This window comes from Leucoraja erinacea, chromosome 8 (assembly GCF_028641065.1).
Source record: "Leucoraja erinacea ecotype New England chromosome 8, Leri_hhj_1, whole genome shotgun sequence".
NCBI lineage: Eukaryota > Metazoa > Chordata > Chondrichthyes > Rajiformes > Rajidae > Leucoraja > Leucoraja erinaceus.
In genome coordinates this window covers 39,566,322-39,587,221 of record NC_073384.1, presented here as the reverse complement: position 1 = coordinate 39,587,221, position 20,900 = coordinate 39,566,322, and the positions used below count along the sequence as shown (strand labels likewise).

At 44.2% G+C, this 20,900-nt stretch overlaps 1 protein-coding gene across 3 annotated transcripts in view; it reads left to right on the top strand.

The window, feature by feature from the left end:
* The first annotated feature begins 1,303 nt into the window (after nt 1–1,303).
* heatr1 (HEAT repeat containing 1) overlaps nt 1,304–20,900 on the top strand; it is an 83,223-nt gene continuing 63,626 nt past the window's right edge. For 2 of the 3 annotated variants that reach the window (XM_055639558.1, XM_055639556.1), the window contains exons 1-8: nt 1,304–1,387; nt 11,035–11,186; nt 12,848–13,064; nt 15,758–15,899; nt 17,666–17,767; nt 18,292–18,432; nt 19,518–19,729; nt 20,382–20,506. In XM_055639558.1, coding sequence (XP_055495533.1) covers nt 11,045–11,186; nt 12,848–13,064; nt 15,758–15,899; nt 17,666–17,767; nt 18,292–18,432; nt 19,518–19,729; nt 20,382–20,506 — 1,081 coding nt within the window. In that variant the 5' untranslated portion in view covers nt 1,304–1,387; nt 11,035–11,044. Of the gene's footprint in view, nt 1,393–11,034; nt 11,187–12,847; nt 13,065–15,757; nt 15,900–17,665; nt 17,768–18,291; nt 18,433–19,517; nt 19,730–20,381; nt 20,507–20,900 lie in introns of all 3 variants that reach the window. The other variant, XM_055639557.1, reaches the window with a different exon arrangement.

Below are 20,900 nucleotides of genomic sequence, written 5' to 3'. Positions count from 1 at the left end.
TTTATATGAATATGTTGATCTATATTCATTGATCCCTACAGATCAGGAAGCATCTCTGGAGGATATAGATGAACGGCATTTCGGGTTGGGTCCCTTCTTCAGACTAGAACAGCAACCAAAAGAGCCATCACCTTTGCTGCCTTGGAGGCAAATAACTTTCATTAACACACATTTACAAATGTATATATTACTGCATAAATTATAAACAAATACAGGTCCACCACCAATTTTCCAGAAACTGATAATCCAGCACCTCCTTTAATCCGGACAAAATTACAAGAGCGCATTTATGATCTCCAGGATTCCCCCCGAAAATGTAGCACCTAGGCTGGATGAAACCACCATCTCAACCACCTTGGATGTGCAACTTTTGAGAGACGGAGGCAGACAGAGAGAGAGAGTGATGCAGTGTGCCTGAGAGACAAAGAGAGAGAGAGAGAGACAAACAGACATAAAAAGAGAAAAGAGAGAGATATGTAATCACTGCTGCATTATATATGAATGATTCAGACATGATAATAATGAGAATGACCAGAAGCTCAAAGCACTGGCAGTCTGTGCTCATGGCCCTTCAGGCAAAGAAATGCTAATATGTGCAGGAATTTAAATGTGACAATTTTTCAAGAGACACATGAAAGAACTATGTATAATGCAGATATCCATTTATCTATATATTTAATGTGGTTACTGTACGGTGAGGGAGCCGTCTGCACTGCACCACACTCCTGATCCAAGTACAACAAAGCACTATTGAAAATTTTGCAACAATTTCAATTTATATAGTACAATTAACATGTTGAATTGTCATAAGGCACTTTCCAGCTTTCTTTTCTCCCTACAATCAAATGGAAGATGGGTCCCGACCTGAAACCATGTTCTCCAGAGATGCTGCCTGACCCGCTGAGTTACTCCAGCATTTTGTGTCTATTATTTTCGGTGTAACCAGCATCTGCAGCTCCTTCTTACATGTGTTTCATTGTCATATGAACAATGAAATTCTTGCTCCCCGCCCCCACACCTCTACAATTAGTCTGAAGAAGGGTCTCGACCTGAGACCTCACCTGTCCACAGTGGCGGGCTGGGTCTAAAAATACTGGTTGCCAGGAGACAAAGGGGGCCCACTTGCCATCGGGCAAGCTGACACCTGGCCAGTCCGCCACTGCCTATCCATGTTCTCCAGAGGTGCTGCCTGACCTGCTGAGTTTACTTTCTGTCCTTTTGACCAAAGATCCTATTACGAACTACAGGATCTTTGCTTTTGACAACCTCTAGCAACTGGTTGCGGCGGCGTCTTCTGGGCAGCGGGGGGCGCTGCGGGTGGAGGTCCGGGCGCCGAGGGGGCGACATCGCATGTGGCGGCGACCGGTGGATGTGCGGGGATTGAACGGTGAGGTGAGAGTTGGTTTCACACGCGGTGTGTGAGAGGCGGGGGGGCTGGGAATCAGAGGGCCGGGGGACTGGGGGCGCTGCTCCTTTGTCAGCAGCAGTCGGGGCCACCGTCCTGTCGGGACAGGGACAGGGTCGGCGACAACAGCCATTATTTAGCATGTGGTCCGGCGACAGGAGATGGGGGGACTGGGGGGCAGGGGGCTGGAGATGGGGAGGAGGCAGGTGAGACGGGGCTGGAGATGGGGGGACTGGGCTGGAGATGAATAGACAGGGGGACTGGAGTCAGGGGACTTGGTGGCTGGGGATAGGGGCAGGAATAGGGACTGTAGATGTGGGGCAGGGACTATAGAGCTGGGGACCAAAGATCGTAGATGACCTACTACGGCTTTTTCGCCGAGTGAACCATCTTGCTCTAGTATCTTTGCTGGGGACCGTGCACTGGGGCGGGGACTAGGGGGTGGGGACAGGGACTGGGGCACATGATTTGTTTTTGATGTTTAGGTTATCAGGTTATTTTTGTGACTGCAAGCTAAAGATACAAAATACTATGTTACAATGCACAATAGAGTATAATTACACCACTCTCAATGGTAGCGATTACTTTGTCAATTTCATTGGGCGCACATGGTGTAACTGACAGCCCGTGTTTTTAAGAATCAATGATGTCTGGTTACTATGCGGAGGTTACATGCAAACCGTTTTTTTTCCTAGACAAATTCTTATCAAGGCAGCTTTTTTTTCTGCCTTCTAAAGTAACTTTCAAGGGTTCTCTTTTTCCCAATTGAAATTGCATTCTAACTAATTTAGCCCATATAGAGTCATACAGTGTGGAAGCAGGCCCTTCGGCTCACGCGACCAACATACACTTGTCCCACCTGCCTGTATTTGGCCCATATCTCTCCTATCACTGTATTTAAAATCTTTCTTAAATGATCTCAACTATCTTCTGGCAGCTCATTACATATACCTATTGCCATCTACAAAAAAAGATTGCCCCTCAGTTTCCTGTTTAATCTTTTTCCGTCAAAGTTAAAAATGCGAATAGTTTTCCGTAATTCATCAATTGAGTTATATTTGATTTGCATTATGGAAACATATGCTTCAGCTGAACTACCTATACATTTAAATAACTGAAGTAGCAGCCTGACTGGACCAGAATGGCTTTTGGAGAATTTAAGCTCAAGACATTAAGTAAATTTGGAAGCTGCTTGAAAATTTCATCCAACAACTGTGGAAAGAGAAATAATGGGACACTTCAGGTGAAAGATCCAATGTCAGAAATGGAAAGGTAGAAAGCAAGTTAGTTTTAGGTCATGGGAAAGACGAAAGTAAGTCTTTGTCGGCCATTTTTAGTTGAATAAGTGGATGTTGTTCGTTTCTAGAAGCCATTTTCAATCCAGTATTGAGAAAACGTGGCTAACGGCAACACAGCGGTAGAGTTGCTGCTTTACAGCGCCAGAGACCCTGGTTCGATCCTGACTACAGGTGCTGTCTGTACGTAGTTTCTATGTTTTCCCCATCATCACGTTGGTTTTCTCAGGGTTCTCCCGTATCCTCCCACACTCCAAAGATAATTGGCTAATTGTAGGATAATTGGCTTTGGTAAAATTGTAAGTTGTCCCTAGGATAGATCTAGTGTACGGGATGATCGCTGGTCGGCACGGGTTCGGTTGGCCAAAAGGCCTGTTTCCCTGCTGTACCTCTAAACTTAAAGTCTAACATAAAGTCCTGTTAGTTACTTAACTTGTGAACTGGTGTCTAAATTTGAGTTGCAACAGCTTATTTGACAGAGTGATAAACTGGAGCCAAGAGTTTAGAATCGTTATTAGAAGTGAAGTGGAAAACCCAGCACAAAGCTGTCGGGAGAGTCTGAGGATTTTAATTGGATGTCTCCTGAAAGTTGACAAATGGGTTCAACAAGGTTAAGAAATTGAATTCATGGGTATCTCTGAACAGAACAAATACTGGACATGGAAGTAGTGGCTATCTTCAGTGCATATTCTAGTTGCAAGAACAAGCATCAAAACTGAGGGCTACACAGTTGTGCCGCTGATGGAGCTGCTGTCCTATAGTGTCAGAGACCCGGGTCCAATCCTTTGTTTTCCGTTGCTTTGCCATCTAAGGTTACAATAATATTGCTTACCAGCAAATCTATATTGGGGATATACAAATAGAAGTCATCAGTTCGTAAATTGGTCTTCAGTAAGTGTGTGCAGAGAGTGTGCCCAATTAACATGAACTCTGTTGATTCATTAATTTAAATTTGTCAACATAATTAAGCTGTCTGCACACAAGGCAGTTAATTGTGAAAATAGCAACTGTTTGCACGGAAATAGGCCCTTTAAACCTCTGTCTCATGCCAACCACTGCCCTTTTGTAGTAATCTACAGGGCGGCACAACTGACCCAGGTTTGGTTCTGATCCTGGGTGTTGTCTGCGGAGTTTGCACGTTCTCCCTACGACGGCTTGGGTTTCCCCCGTGCTCTGGTTTGTCTCCTATATCCGAAAAACGTGAAGGCCATTTCCCCCAGTGTGTAGAGAGCAGGATAGTTGGATAACGTAGAACTAATGTGGTTAGGACCCTTCTTCAGACTGACAAACACCTGTGATTGCTGTGGATGCCATGCTGTATCTCAAGAGTGTTGTATTGTCACATGTCCAAAACAGAACAATGAAATTCTTACTTGCAGCAGCACAATAGAATATTTAAACATAGTACTCTGTACACACGCATCTGTTCCTTCATTCCTTTCAAGGAATAATACGGAGGAACATATTTAATGCCTGTTCCTCCATTCTTTTCCAAGGCATGTGGCAGATATTAATATAGTTATACTTGACATAGCTGTGAATTATCTGCAAATGGCCAGAGTGGACAGGGCTAGCAATTGGGCAGGAAATTATGATATTTTAGAAGATGTGTCTAGTATACCTGTCTACCCTGAACAAATGAGTGGAGTTCAACAAAAAATATCTCAATGGGAAAACAGATTTCAGTTTGTGGGGGAGAGTTATGGCAAAAGGAATCAATGCAAAAAAAAGCTCTGGGCTCGGGAATCACTCGAGAGATGCATCCAGATATAAAAAGAAACAAATAAAGTAAAAGAACCTATCTATAGATTGTTTTTTTTTTTTTACAGTAGTTTGATAGGGGAGCTGCATATTCTTTCCAGAAAGAAGAAAGGATGTAGGATACAGTTATATCCATTTCGAGTTATACTTGTTTAGCTTTTAGTTTGAAGATACAGTGAGGAAACAGGCCCTTCTGCCCACTGAGTCCACGCCAACCAGCTATCACCGCATACGTTAGCACTATAACCCATATAACCATATAACAATTACAGCACGGAAACAGGCCATCTCGGCTAGAAAGTCCATGCCGAACAAATTTTTTCCCCTTAGTCCCACCTGCCTGCACTCGTACCATAACCCTCCATTCCCTTCTCATCCATATGCCTATCCAATTTATTTTTAAATGATACCAATGAACCTGCCTCCACCACTTCCACTGGGAGCTCATTCCACACCGCCACCACTCTCTGCGTAAAGAAGTTCCCCCTCATATTACCCCTAAACTTCTGTCCCTTAATTCTGAAGTCATGTCCTCTTGTTTGAATCTTCCCTATTCTTCAAAGGGAAAAGCTTGTCCACATCAACTCTGTCTATCCCTCTCATCATTTTAAAGACCTCTATCAGGTCCCCCCTTAACCTTCTGCGCTCCAGAGAATAAAGACCTAACTTATTCAACCTATCTCTGTAACTTAGTTGTTGAAACCCAGGCAACATTCTAGTAAATCTCCTCTGTACTCTCTCTATTTTGTTGACATCCTTCCTATAATTTGGCGACCAAAATTGTACACCATACTCCAGATTTGGTCTCACCAATGCCTTGTACAATTTTAACATTACATCCCAGCTTCTATACTCAAATGCTCTGATTTATAAAGGCTAGCATACCAAAAGCTTTCTTTACCACCCTATCTATATGAGATTCCACCTTCAAGGAACTATGCACGGTTATACCCAGATCCCTCTGTTCAACTGTATTCTTCAATTCCCTACCATTTACCATGTACGTCCTATTTTGATTTGTCCTGCCAAGGTGTAGCACCTCACATTTATCAGCATTAACCTCCATCTGCCATCTTTCAGCCCATTTTTCCAAATGGCCTAAATCACTCTGTAGACTTTGGAAATCCTCTTCATTATCCACAACACCCCCTATCTTGGTATCATCTGCAATACTTACTAATCCAATTTACCACACCTTCATCCAGATCATTGATGTACATGACAAACAACAAAGGACCCAACACAGATCCCTGAGGCACCCCACTAGTCACCTGCCTCCAACCCGATAAACAGCCATCCACCATTACCCTCTGGCTTCTCCCATTCAGCCACTGTTGAATCCATCTTGCTATTCCTGCATTTATACCCAACATTTGAACCTTCTTAACCAACCTTCCATGAGGAACCTTGTCAAAGGCCTTACTAAAGTCCATATAGACAACATCCACTGCTTTACCCTCGTCAATTTCCCTAGTAACCTCTTCAAAAAATTCAAGAAGATTAGTCAAACATGACCTTCCAGGCACAAATCCATGTTGACTGTTCCTAATCAGACCCTGTTTATCTAGATGCTTATATATATTGCCTCTAAGTATCTTTTCCATTAATTTGCCCACCACTGAAGTCAAACTAACAGGTCTATAATTGCTAGGTTTACTCTTAGAACCCTTTTTAAACAATGGAACAACATGCGCAGTACGCCAATCCTCGGGGACTATTCCCGTTTCTAATGACATTTGAAATATTTCTGTCATAGCCCCGGCTATTTCTACATTTCACTATCTTGCATACATGGGACAATTTACAATTTTCACCAAAGCCAATTAACCTAGAAACCTGTATGTCTTTGGAATGTGGGAGGAAACCAGAGCACCCGGAGAAAACCCACACGGTCACAGGGAGAACATGCAAACTCCATACAGACTGCACCCGTAGTCAGGATCGAACCTGTAGGGTGAAATTATTGCACATAATAAGTAGAGATATTTAAAAGTACCACAAGTACCACAAAATTGCAGCACTGTCCTTGGAAACAATGAATGTAGAATAAATAACATTAAATAGTTATTGAAACATCCCCGATAAGTTAATGGCATTAATTAAGAATTAAGCCATTCGGCCCATCAAGTTTACTCCACCATTCAATCATGGCTGATCTAACTTTCTCTCTCAACCCCATTCTCCTGCCTTCTCCCCATAACCCCTGACACCTTTACTAATTAAGAATCTGTCAATCTTGGTTGACAATCTACAGACAAATCTGTACGTTTTTAACAAATTCCGTTCAGTTTAGTATTTGAACAATAATTGGAAATGTTTACAAATACGTAAGCATTGTAAAATAATGCTGTAACATAATGACACAACTTGATAAATTGACCTGATTCTTCCATCCATTCAGACCTATCAAATGGGTTAAGAAAAACTCTATTAAAGGACAACATTTTTCATCAGATTAAATGTGTTTTCCGGCAAAGTACTTCACAGTAGATTTGTTGCTTGCCATTGGAATAGATGAGTGCTCGAAAGATGCATTGTTGCTGTCATCTCACATCAAACCGAGCCTGTACTTGCTCACAAGGAACTGCAGGCACTGGTTTACAAAAAAAAAGACACAACGTGCTAGAGTAACTCAGTGGGTCAAGCCGCATCTCTGGAGAACATGGAAGAATCAAATACACAGGACAAGATGTTAAGAAGTCCCTTGTGCCAATAGGTGGGGAGCATTTCACGACATTCGTTGATTGTTGAGAGTGATAGATGCTCAACATCGGTGGGGGGCGGGGGGGGGGATACGTATATCTTGGCCTGGGTAACCTTCAGGACAGTTGGGCACAGGACACATCATCAGTAGTGTACCCTTGCATCACTGGGTGTTTCGGCCTTTTAACACTATACACCCTCCACAAGAGCGGCCCGCTGCAGGATGATCAGCCCTCAGCACGTGTCCCGTGTCAAACCATCCCAAAGATTCACCCTGACGTACTTGGGGCCCAGCATGGGTCTTTCCGCTTGAGCCAAATCCACCGGCTGCTTCTTTCAGCCGCCTCTGAGAGTGATCTTACGGTCTTCCGCAGAATCTGACCGTGGATTCCAAGCTCCTTCAGCAGTCTGATGGTAGATGACGCAACAAATCCTCTGCATCCCACTTCAACTGGATAGACTTTGGTGTTCCAAAATTGCCTCTGCTGCAAGCTCTGTGTAGCGCAGCTTCTTACGCTCATAGGCCTCCTCAACAGAGTTCTCCCATGGAACTGTGAGCTCTATGATGTAAGCAGTCTTCTGTGAAGGGGACCAGAACACCAAGTCTGGCCTGAGGTTGGTGGAAGCAATTTCAGGTGGAAAAATTAGTTGTCGGCTGATGTCCGCCAGCATCCTCCAGTCACGGGCCCTGCATAGGTTTCCTCCTTCTGATCTGGTGGAAGGATGTTTAGATGTTTTCTGTCCTTTTCGGACAAAGGTTGTTGCCCTTAGTAAAGGTGGTTGCTTGCTCTCGGAGGCAAGGAGTTGGTCGCACACCGCCTGTTCTCAAGGGCTGATGCCAGGCTTATTAGTACCTGATTATGCCACCACGTATATCTCCCTTGTGTGAGGCTGGTCTTGCAGCCTACCATGATGTGTTTGAGGGTCGCTGGAGTTGGGCAGAGGGCACAGGTTGGATCCTCGCCGTACCACTGATGGAGGTTCTTTGGTGATGGAAGCATGTCATATGTCGCTCTGATGATGAAGCTGATCTTGCTTGCTGCCATTTCCCATAGTTCTTTCCAGCTGATCTTCCTCCGCTCCACACCTTCCCACTGCATCCATTGCCCCTGTTTGGCAAGAGAGACCGCCTTTGCACTTCTTGCGGCCTCCTCCTGTCGCCGCACCTCCTCGACCACCAATGTCCTCCTCTCTGATGTTGTGGCCTTTCACCAAGTTGGTTTACTTGTCGTAAGGCCAAAGCCTCCTCTTCCCTGCTAGACTTGCCCCACGATGTCTTTGTGCTTCAGGGCTGATGAAGCTTGCTGTACTGCATCAGATGGTGTCCACTTCCGGCCAGTTACTAGGGGCGGCGCAACAGCACTGATGGTCTTGTCTCTAGAGTCCCTCAGTGTCATCTGGAGTCTTACTTTAGAACACTTGTATTCCTCTGTTGGACTAGTGAGAGGTAGTTCCAGGACCCCTTTGCCATATAGGTCAATGTTAGTTAGACATCGTGGGACACCGAACCCTTTCTTCGCGTATAAAGTTATGGTTCGCTCCATCTTCCCCACAGTTGTTATTGGGGCTTCATAAACGGTCAGTGGCCACATTGTCCGAGGAAGGAGTCCAAACTGTAGGCACCAGAGCTTCAGTTTTTCCCAGGCAGTAGGGTGATTATTGATGTTCCTGGACTTGATTGCCGTTGACAATTCTGTCACCTCTCCCTTTACTCACCCCAACCTGTTCTTCTCCGTACCTGTGATTGTGTTGCCCATCCTTTCAAGCTTTTCTGCTGTGCCGCTGTAGTTGCTCCAAGATATGTATAAGGTCACTGGACTGTCTCCCACTCTTTCTTTTTCAACAGCTTTTGGGCCATTTCACTGTTGCCCTTTGATAATAGGGGTCTTTGTCACCGATGGCTCCTCCACCTGTGCTTGTATCACCCTCTTCAGTGACATGGGTGCTGATGCTCTGAACTTTTGGTTTGAGTCCCGTCGCTGTGCTTCACTCGACTGATTTGACTGGTTGCTTCGTAAGAAGTACTGGTCAATGCGAGGCCCATGTCTCTGCTCTCTCAAGCACTTTTTCTTCCCTTGGTGGATCTTCAAGCCCTTCACTGATGTTAGAAAAGAGACATTTTGGGTCTTGAGAAGGGTGCCGACCCGAAACGTCACCTATCCATGTTCTCCAAATATGCTTCCTGACCTGCTAAATGACTTCAGCACTTTGCGTGGGTTTTTATTTGCAGAATAGATTCACAGGGATATTGCCAGGACTGGAATGCTTGATTTTGTGCAGAGGTTGGATAGGCTAGGGATTTTTATTTGCCTGGAGCATTGGAGGCTGAGGGGTAATTAGCATCTGCAGTTCCCTGTGTGAGATAAGGATGTTGGAATTGTGAAATGAGAAGCCAGAGGAGGAAATGAATGTGGGAGGGAGCAGGGGGAAAGGAAAAGAGAGAAATGGGTGTGCATCCAAGGAAGGTGGGGGGTTTGTTTGTCAGTTAGTTACCTAAAATTGGAGAAATGAGGTGGGAGCATGTGGCGTCACTGGCAATGGAGGAGGTGCAGGACAGAGAGGTCAGTATGGTCCGTCTTGGTTTGCTAGATCTCCCTGCTGCTAGCCATTTTAACTCGCCCTCCCATTCCCACACTGACCTTTCTATCCTTGGCCTCCTTCATTGCTAGAATGAGGGCACACGCAAACTGGAGGAACAGCACTTCATATTCTGCTTGGGTGTTCAACGGAATGAACATTGAATTCCCTATTTTAGGTAGCTAACCAACAAACGCTCCTTACCTGACCCCACTTGTATGCACAGCTTTTTTTTCCTTTCCCCTTCCTCCTGTCCCCCTTCCACATATATTCCTTCCACTGGTGTGCATTTTGCACCTTGTCTATCAGAGAGTGGTAGCGGTGTGGAATGAGCTTCCAGTGGAAGTGGTGTCGGCAGGTTCGTTGGTATCATTTAAAAATAAATTGGATAGGCATATGGATGAGAAGGGAAAGGAGGGTTATGGTATGAGTGCAGGCAGGTGGGACTAAGGGAAAAAAATTGTTCGGCACGGACTTGTAGGGCCGAGATGGCCTGTTTCCGTGCTGTAATTGTTATATGGTTATATGGTTATGTCCTTATACTTTTTTGGCATTTCATCTCTGGCCTGTGCTGAACCATCTGCCAATCAAAACCCCTCCTCATCTGTATCCAGTTATTGCTTGCTAGACGCTGTCCAACCCCACCTCTCTTCCAGATTCTCCCCCCCCCCCTCCCCCCCACTACAATCAGTCTGGGGAAGGGTCCTGATCCCAAACATTACCCCTTCTTTTTCACTGCCGCCTGATGGCACTTTGGTGGCTGCAGCACTTTGTGCTTATATTGTTGGTATAAAACCAGAAACATTTCTGCAGTGCTTTGTGTGACCCGTTATATCCTCCAACTACTTGCTCATTTAGATCTAACATCTGATATTGCACGTTTCAGATGAGACGCATTAGTTATTAATCCCCCAAGGAACCTGTCTTTGAAAGTAGATTATATTGTCACATTTCTGCTTCCGTTGTGCATACCTGTCTCCAATTTCTCCTCTTACGCCAGTACACCAGAAGTACATCTCTGGCTGTAAAATGGTTTGGGATGGCTCTGAAGGGGACGGAAGTGTCTGAAGAATGGTTTTGACCCGAAACATTTCTCCAGAGATGCTGCCTGACCCGTTTTATTACTCCAACACTTTGTATCTATCTGAAGGAGGCATTATTGGTGCTATGGAAATCCATGTCCTTTGAAATAAAAAGGATCTTTTAGAAAACAAACAACAAATTTAAGTTATTAAAAATCAATTTGTCAGACGAAGAACATGAACTAATTTTTCTTCTTCCCACTTGTTTTAGGAAAAGCAGGATGACTTCTTTAGCCTATCAGCTGAAGCGTTTGGCGCTCCCCCAAACTGATTCAAGTCTTTTCACTCGCAAAGAAGTAGCATCATTGTTGTTTGACTGCAAGGAAGCTGCTACTATCGACAGGGAAACTTTCTTTGCCATAGGTAAGTGCTGGATACATCTACATTGCCATTCCTCAGCATGTTTACCCTGGCAGTTGTTACCACTGTCATCAAACATGGCACAGATTATAGGTAGCACTTGCCAGTTTATCACTGTACTACAAATCCACCTGCAGCCTTTCTATATCTTGATATCTAGAGTTCATTTTATTTATGTTAAACATAGAACAGTACATCACAAGAATAGGCCATAGTGATACAGCATGGCAACAGGCCCTTCAGCCCAACTTGACCACGTCATCCAACATGCCCCATCTACACGAGTCCAACCAGCCTGCTTTTAGCCAATATCCCTTGAAACCTACCCTATCCATGTACCTGTCTAATTGTTTTTTTAAAGTTTGCGACAGTACCTGCCTCATCTTGCCCCCCCCCCCAACCCCGAGCAGCTTGTTCCACACACCCACCACCCTTTGTGTAAAAACGAAATTACCCCTCAGGTTAGATTCCTGTTAAATTTTTCCGAACTCTCCATAAAACTCTGTCCTCTGGTTTTCAAATCCTCTACTTTGGGAAAAGAATTCTGTGTGTTTACCCAGTCTATTCCTGATTTTGTACACTTCTGTAAAATCACCCCTCATTCCCCTGTGCTCTGGGGATAAAACCCTAACCTGCTCAACCTCTCCCTGTAGCTCAGTCCAAGTCCTGGCAACATCCTGGTAAATCTTCTCTGAACCCCTTCAACATCTTCCCTCTCATCTGGTGACTGGGGGGGGGAGCTCAGAAAAGACGCCATAGGAGAGAGCGGGGTATCACGGGGGAGGGGGGCAGGAGACAGTGAGGGTGGACCAGAGGAGAAGGGGCTGGAGCTGCGGGGCATTGCGTTGGCGGTGCGTTTGGGGCTCACATCAGGCACTGGACGGTCTCCTCCGCCGGGATCAGGTTTTCTGTTTGGCGACATCTCCCGCACCGGGCCGGGCCACTTCCGGTCCCTCCAAAAATTGTATCCGGTTGGAGACTTCCGCTGGCCACCAACAGCGTCCCTCAGCTCCAGTAAAGACGCGATGGCACAGGAAGGGGCGAACCGTCCCGGGGAGTGACAGAAGAGAATATCCGTGCGGCGCTGACTGGCAGGAGAGGAGAACAATCTGCGCACGCGTGGGTTTTTAAGGTTTTTAAACATTGCTAACTTTTACAAAACTTGGTGCACTCGCAGCACAGGAGAATGATGTGTTAGCTGGCAAAAAATCGTAGCGCTATCGCGTACCGTTTTTGCACAAATTGAAAACGCATAAACCGGATGAACACATGACCAGAGTTTTAGTTGTGTATAGAGAGATAGTTTCTGAGGTTCGTGATGTGGAAGTATGTGGACTTAAAGGAAATCAAAGTGACAGAAGTGAAAACATCCTGTATTAATGGCCATATCTTATTAATTAAGATGGTCATTAACACAGGATGCTTCACTTCTGTCACTATATTTACTATTTTCCTTAATGCTATTGAGTTTAATAACCTCTTCTGTTTCCTTAAGTTATTTAAATAGTTGCCATAAGCAATTTTGTAAAGAGTGGAAAATATAGCACAAAAGTGTGATGCCTATTACTATTTTTAATTGGATTGAAATAAGTAGGAAGCTATGTCATATTGTACCCCTGTATTTATTTAATCATTCTTTCCAACACTCTTTTCTTCAATCACAGGATGCACTGGTCTAGAGGAACTTGTAGGAATTGATCCATCTTTTGAAGAGTTCCAGTCCACACTCTTCAGCCAAGCTGCCAAAGGTCTTGAACGTAGTGTCCAGACTAAAGAAGTGAATGCCCGGCTCGATGAGAATATAACTAGTTTTCTAATACATTTATCTCCATTCTTCATGCTCAAGCCTGCCCAGAAATGTCTTGAATGGCTTATTCACAGGTAACTTGAGTAACATTGTTCATGATTTATAATTTAGACAACCATTTTGTTTTAGAGATAGTGTAGAAACAGGCCCTCCGAGTCTGCGCTGACCAACGATGCCCATACAGGAGCACTATCCTACGTATGAGGGACAATTTACAACTTGCAGAAGCCAATTAACCTATAAATCTGTACATCATTGGAGTGTGGGAGGAAACTGGAGCTCCCGAGAAATCTCTCGTGGTCACAAAAACAACGTACAAACTCTGTGTTGAACCTGGGTCTCTAGCGCTGTAAGGCAGCAACTCTACCGCTGTTGAACCCGGGTTCCTAGCGCCACTGTGCCACCCCAAACAAGTGGACTAAAAGTTTGTGTCATAGAGTCTTACAGCGTGGAATTGGCCCCTATGGACCAACTTGCCCACACCGGCCAACATGTCCCATCTACACTAGTCCCATCCGCCTGTGTTTGGCCCATATCCCGCTAAATCTGTCCTGTCGATGTACCTGTCCAAATGTCTCTTAAACATTGCGATAGTACCTGCCTAACCTACCTCCTCTGGCAGTTTGTTCCATACACCCACGACCCTTTGCGTGAAAAAGTTCCCTCGGGTTCCTATTAAATCTTTCTCCACTCACCTTAAATCTATGTCCTCTGGTTCTCGATTTCCCCCACTCTGGGCAAGAGACCGTGTGCGCCTACCCGATTTATTCCTCATGATTTGAACAGCTCTATGAGATCACCCCTCATCCTCCTGCGCTCCAAGGAATGGAGTCCTAGCCTGGTCAACCTCTCTCTATTGTTAAAGCTCTTGGAATAACCTCGTAAATCTTCTTTGCACCCTTTCCAGCTTGAGAACATCTTTACAATAACATGGTGCCCAAAACCTAACACATTAACTTGGGTTAAGAAATGAAGACCTTTGGCCATCTCATCTCTTGATGGTGCAACCAAATAATGACATAGCAGGAATAGGAATGTGCTATTTTGCCCTTGATAACTTCTTTGTTTATCAAGATCATGGGCAATGTTTTACCTCAACAATCCCCATATAGAGTCATACAGGAGCAAACACTTCAACCCACCACATCTGCACTGACTGCCTACCAAGCATCCATTTACTTTCTTCCTCCATGTTTTATTCATGCATCATTCTCCTCCGCTGTCCTCAAATTTTACTTGTCACCCATAGATTAAGGGCAAGTTACAATGGCCAATGTCCCCACCTAGCTGCAAGACTTTGGGATGTGGCCAAAACCAATCTCACACGTTGACAACGAGAACATGCAAACTCCATGCAGACAGCTTACAAAGGGCCACACTGAATCTGGGTGTCTGGAACTGTGTGGAGCTGGCTTTCCTTAGTTGTGCCGCTGTGCCATGCAAAGCTGCTAAGCCCTCTCAGGCAGGGACTTCCAAAAAGCACCAATCTGCATTTGTCCTAAGTTACCTTTTTTTCTGAAACCATGACTCATGGTCTCATCATTCAGGAGAAACATGCTCTCAGCATTCAGCCTATCCAGCTCTGTAGGAAGTTTGTAAGTTTTAATGAGACCCCTTTGTATTCTTTTAAACTAGAGTTTATGGGCCTAGTCTACCCATGCTTTCCTTAATAATAATAATAATACATTTTATTTGTGGGCGCCTTTCAAAAGTCTCAAGGACACCTTACAGAGATTAACAAGAATAATAAAACATATAATCGGAATAAAATAAGTAATAAAGACATCACCAAAACACAAATTAAAAACAGAATTCAATCCAAAGACAAAAAATCAAAAACACAATGTGAAGAGAGAGCAGTGGCAGCTAAAGCGCGCCAGCGTCCACTCTCCCTTCCGACAGCCATCTTGGACACAGACTAACATGTTTACTCACAAACAAAACAGCAAACTGCCATATCTAGAACCATTTGCTGCAATAACTCTATGCCAAGTGTATGCATGGTTTGGTAAGGAGAACAAAGCTCTGCATAATGCACGAGAAGCAACATACTCAAAGTTTACATGGTATTTCTACATATAAATCACTCCATACATTGACACTATCCTACACACCAGACACAATTATACTGAAGCCAATTAACCTACAAACCCAGAGAGAACCCACGCATCACAGGGAGAACTCCGTGCCGACGGCAACCGCAATCAGGATAGAGCCCAGGTCTCTGGTGCTGTAAACAGCAATTCTACCGCTGCACCACTGTTCACCCCTATATATTATCTTTATGTTTGAAAAGTGTAAAAGCTCACTGTACTGCAGAGTGTCAGTGGAGAGAGAGATATCTCCAGAAGTTCTGCTCATGTTCTAGATACATACAACACAGAAACTGGCCAGTCTGATCAGTTTAAAGAAGGGTCTCGGCCCAAAACATCACCCATTCCTTCAGAGATGCTAAAGGACTCCAGAGATACTACCTCACCCGCTGAGTTACTCCAGCATTTTGTGTTTACCTTCGATTTAAGCCAGCATCTGCTGCTCTTTTTTACACACAAACTGGCCCTTCAACCCAATTTGCCCATGTCGACCGAATTGCGCCATCTATGCTTGTCCCACCTGCCTGTGTTTGGCTCATGTCCCTCTAAGCCTTTTCTATCCATGTGCCTAGCCAAATATCTTTTCAATGTTGAATAAAGGCCTTTTTACATCTACCAATTTCAATCTCCAGAGGCTTAATCACCATCACAACAGTGTGCATCTATTTTTCCAGGTTTCATATCCATCTGTATAACCAGGACAGTTTGATTGGCTGCATTCTTCCCTTTCATGAGACCAAAGTGTTTGTGAGGACCATTCAACTTCTTAAACTCAACGACCCAACTCATCGATGGAACTGGCTACGTTGCATACAGGTAGATAATGTTCAAACAGCTAATCAAAGCTAGGCGGCGCGACATTCGTCAGCAGCGGCCTCTGCAGCCCGTCCGCGTTTTTATTATTTTTTGTCTATGTTTCTATGTAGTTTTTTTTTTTTTTTGCAAAAGGAGTTGTTGGGGGTGGGGTGGAGGGAGGGGGTCACTTTTTAAATCTCTTTGCATGGGAGTTTACGACCTTTTCTTTGTCGGGTCTCTGTTGCGTTGGGGCTGCAACCCTTCAGGCCTCCAACAGAGAAGACCGGTGACTCTGGTGCCGATACCTCACCGTCGCGGAGCTGGCCGATTGAGCGGGTGATGGTGGAGGGCTGCTGCTGCGGCCCGACAAAGAGTCGGAGGCTGCAACTGGGGGTCTGGCGGATTTGAGGCACCGGGTGAGGGAAATGGAGGGAGACCGCTTTTCAGGGCTCCTGCAACGGCGACTTCTCCCGCCCGAGGTGCGGGGTTGAAGAACTCCTGGAAGAAAAATGGGTCACTTACATCACCGCCCCGAGCGTAATGGCAGGGACTCTGCGAGCGCCCCCGGGAAACACCAAGACCCTATTTGACAGGAGCCGTTGGGGGGGGCCATCGCCAGCCGGGGGCTTTGAAAGTTGACTCTGTCATCGGGGGGGGGGGGGAGACTGCAGATGAGAGATAAGTTTTTTTGGCCTTCCATCCCAGCAATGTGATGGATGTTTATGTAAATTATGTTGTGTCTTGGGTCTATTTGTTTGTAATGTATGGCTGCAGAAACGGCATTTCGTTTGGACCTCAAGGGGTCCAAATGACAATTAAATTGAATCTTGAATCTTGAATCTTGTTGGTGGCCTGGCTCTGACAGTGGACGAGACTGAGGATGGACAAGTTGTTATGGGAAGGGGAATTTAAATGGCTAGAAATCAGGGAACTCCTCCGTGAACAGAGCACATGAGTTTGGCCAAGCAGACGCCTGGTCCACGCTTGGTCTCAGTGATGTAGAGGAGGCTACATTGAGAGCACCCATGCTGCATTTGATAAGTTTGGAGGATGTGCATGTCTCGGCTGGAAGGACTTTCGGTTGGGTTGAATGGGTTTGAGGGAGGTGGCCTGGGGACAGTTGTTACACTTCCTGCGTTTGCTGGGGAAGGTAACGGGCAAGAGAGAGGGGTGTGCATATCAACATGTCATGGTGAGAGTGGTCTCTGCAGAAAGCAAAGTGAGGGGGAGGGGAAGATGTGACTGGTGGTGGGATTGCGTCAGGGAATGATATGGATGTGGAGGCCAGTGTTGTGAAAGCTCTGTGCCTGTGCTATGGGGAGGGGAGAGCAAAACGGAAACTGAGGAGGTCTCCACCCGAAGCCAAACCTGTTGATCTCCTGGGATGTGGGAGGAATCCGGAGCACACAGAAAAACCCATGTGGTCACAGGGTACAAACTCGATACAGACAGCACCGTAGTCAGGATCGAACCAAGGTCTCTGGTGCTGTAAAGTAGCAGCTCTACCGCTACGCTACTGCACCACATGCTGTGCTGACCTTGGGCTGCGTGGAGTTTGCACGTTCTCTCTGTGACCCTGTAGCTCCGGTTTCCTCCCATATGCCAAAGATATGTGGGTCTGTAGGTTAATTGCCCCTACTGTGTCGGGAGTGGATGCAGACAACAGTTTGATAACAGAATTAGTGTGACAGGTGATCGCTGGTTGGCGTGGGCCGCAGGGCCTGCTTCCATGCATGCTGTATCTTTCAATCTATTCATAAAATGTTGCATATCTCATTGTTCTACAGAAACCTGGTGTCCCATTGGCAAGAAGCACTTTAATCACGCATTGTTACAAAGATCTGGACTTTATGGATTTTATCTGTAATCTGGTAACCAAGACAGTCAAGGTTTGTATGTTCTAAACAAATTCAAATTTTCATCTTTTTTGCTCCTGAAATTTACTTTGAATGTTTTTCTCCATAATAACTTTTCATGCAAACATAGCGAGTGATGGCAAAAGTACCATCAAATATAAAACAAATAACTTACTATTCTGCATGGCTTGCACCTGAATTGTAGAGATCGAGTGTTTTGGCCTTTGGTGGAGGTTGGGTAAGTGAAGAGATCAAGAAATCATTGTTGCTGGTCTTGATGTCTCATAGAAGGGAAGAGAATAAGTCCCTATGATTGCCTTTGCTGCCTGTATTTGCTGCTGGTATTTGGATATTGAGAACAGCGGACACAGACCAGACTGGTGTGTGACGTCCTTCACCAATAACGAGTCTGGCTGTTCTCTGTCTGGTCTTCCAAATGAAGAACGGCAGAAGTTTAAGGACTAGAGCCATGGAGAAAAATTATGCATTTTGGATGTTAAATCACAAATCTAATTTCAAGTAATCTTAACGATGATTTATTTTGTCTTTTTCTCCAGGCACACGCTGATTATCCCAACAGTGTAGCGCAGTTGAGAGTTCTGTTTTCTTTTTATGCATCCACCATTGTTGCAGCATTGAGTGCAGTGGATAAAGTAACTGACCCCATTGTCGCCAAGTTGCTGCCATATATCCAGAAGGTAACGTATTTTGCATGTGGATGAAGTTAATGCAAGTGAGAGACATTGGTTTCCATCTGATGGGCTGGAAGGAATGCAGGGAAGATTAACAAGGATATTGCCAGTTTTGAGGTCCTGAGATGAAGGGAGAGTTTGAGCAGGCGAGGAGTGTATTCCTTGGAGCGCAGGAGGCTGAGGGGAGATCTTACAGAGGTGAATAAGATCATGTGGAGAAGATATAGGGTATATGAACAGAGTCTTTAACCCAGAGTAGGGGCGGGGGGGGGATCAAGAACCAGGGGCCAAGGGTTTAAGATGAGGGGAAATATTTGTTCGGAACCTGAGGGACAGGTGGTGGATTTATGGAACAATCTGCCAGAGGAGGTAGTTGAGGCAGGTATTATAACAACATCTAAAAGACAGGTACAAGGTTTAGAGGGATATGGACCAAACGCGAATTTAGATTGCTTACTACTTAACCTTGCCCACATCTTTGTATTGAAGTTCACAAATATAGTGTTAATTCAACAAAATGTGGATAGGACAATTACATGGATAGGTTGATGTAGCTGTTGTTCCTTAAATCACCCAAATCAGGACCTGGTAACGGGAGGTAAAACAACAAAAACAGACTTGGTTGGTAGTCCCCTTTCTGCGAAGTTTAATGTTATAATAGAGCGATTATTCCTATTTTCTCTTTCTTTCTTCTCTAGGGTCTACTTTCTCACTTTACTTCCTTCTCTAACTTCTTTTCTAAGGGGCTTTCTTTTCCCAACACTCTTGCACTTCACGACTTGCGCACTTTCTTTACTTTCTTTACTTCTATCTTTTTCTTAAAGCTCAAAAAAAAATGAAGCGGTACAAAAAATGTATTAAGATATATGTGTTGTGTAGTATTGTAATTTACCGTACTTCTAATAAAAAAAAAATTAAAAAAAAAAAAAAAAAAATCACCCAACAATTGAGGTCAGGTATATGAGATAACAGTCCATGTCTCATTGTATACTCTAGTTGTACACTTATAATTTTTGGTGCCCAGCACTCCCACCTTGGCTCAGCCTTGTTTGATGTATGTAGGGCAATGTGCTTTTCTTCTCATTTTGTAGGGACTGAAATCCTCATTGGCGGATTATCGAGCTGCTACATACATGATAATCTCTCAACTTGCTGTGAAAGTTATCTTAGAGTCTTCTCTGGTAAACACTTTGGCTCAGCAACTCAGCAGAGCGCTTGTGAAGATCCCAATTCTGATACGAGAGGGCTTAAGTTGCCTGATTATTTTACTGCAGCATCAAAAGACTGAACATATTAGTCAGAAGTAAGTGATTTGTTGCTTTCATTTCAATATGAAATGCTTAGCAATGTTCTGTTATTTTAATTTATTGTGCTAGTGGTGTATGATTCCGCAGAATAACAATTTTCAAATACTATTATTTGAGCAAAAAATATATTTTAGAGCAGTGCATATTGCAATACTTCCTGAGGTGTGCTCAGAACACATACATTTTCAGACTGTTGTTAACGATGTGCAACATTAGTAACTGAAATAAACTTTTTGTGAAACAGCTAGATTATTATTGACATCTTTTTGAGAAAATATCAATCAGAATGTTACATTTCTCAATAAGCTGGTTACTGCTGCATTTAAAAAATGTCTGAACATTCATTGCTTTCTTTGCTCAACTTCAGACTCTATCCTGATAACTTGCCATTTATCCAGTTCCTCATGTACAATAATTTTCTATATAACCCTTAAGCTTCCTGCAGCATATTTGGGTAACTGATGGTGAAGTAATCTACCCACTTTTACTTCGTCACTCGCGTGCTCTATTTGCTGCTTGGTCCACTTGCCCAACTACCGTATTTTTCTTGTCTTTTCACTAAAGTAAGTTTTGTTTGGGTGAGTGAGACAAGCACGATAAGAATTTTAGATGCTCCATTGGCTTATCTTGATGGTCTTTATTTTGCAGGACCTTTAATAACCTCTGTAACGTCCCTGGCCTTATCGCAAATCTTCAAGAGATTGATGCTCGGTATAAAGTTTGTCCTCTGCTCCATCATCTTCTCCCTAATTTGATCCGTTCCATTAGCATAGGTATGTAAATACACTCATTCTTGGTTGCATGCACATGTAGACATAATAAAATCATATAGACATCACATTCAGTTGATATATTCATGTGATATATTGGCTATTACTGGAATTAGTGGTTGGGTTTAGTTTATTATTATTGTGTGAACTGAGGTACATGTAAATCTTTAGTTGCATATGATGCAGTCAGAAAAAAGACTATGCATTAATACAATCAAACCGCCCGCAGTGCACAGATAAAGGATAATGGGTGCGATATTCAGTGCAAGATATAACATTGGAGTCTGATTAATGATAGATAGAAGGTCCCTGGTGTGGTAGATGCAAAGTCATAAGGAATCGGAGTACTATTAGGCCATTCGGCCCATCAAGTCTACTCTGCCATTCAATCATCGCT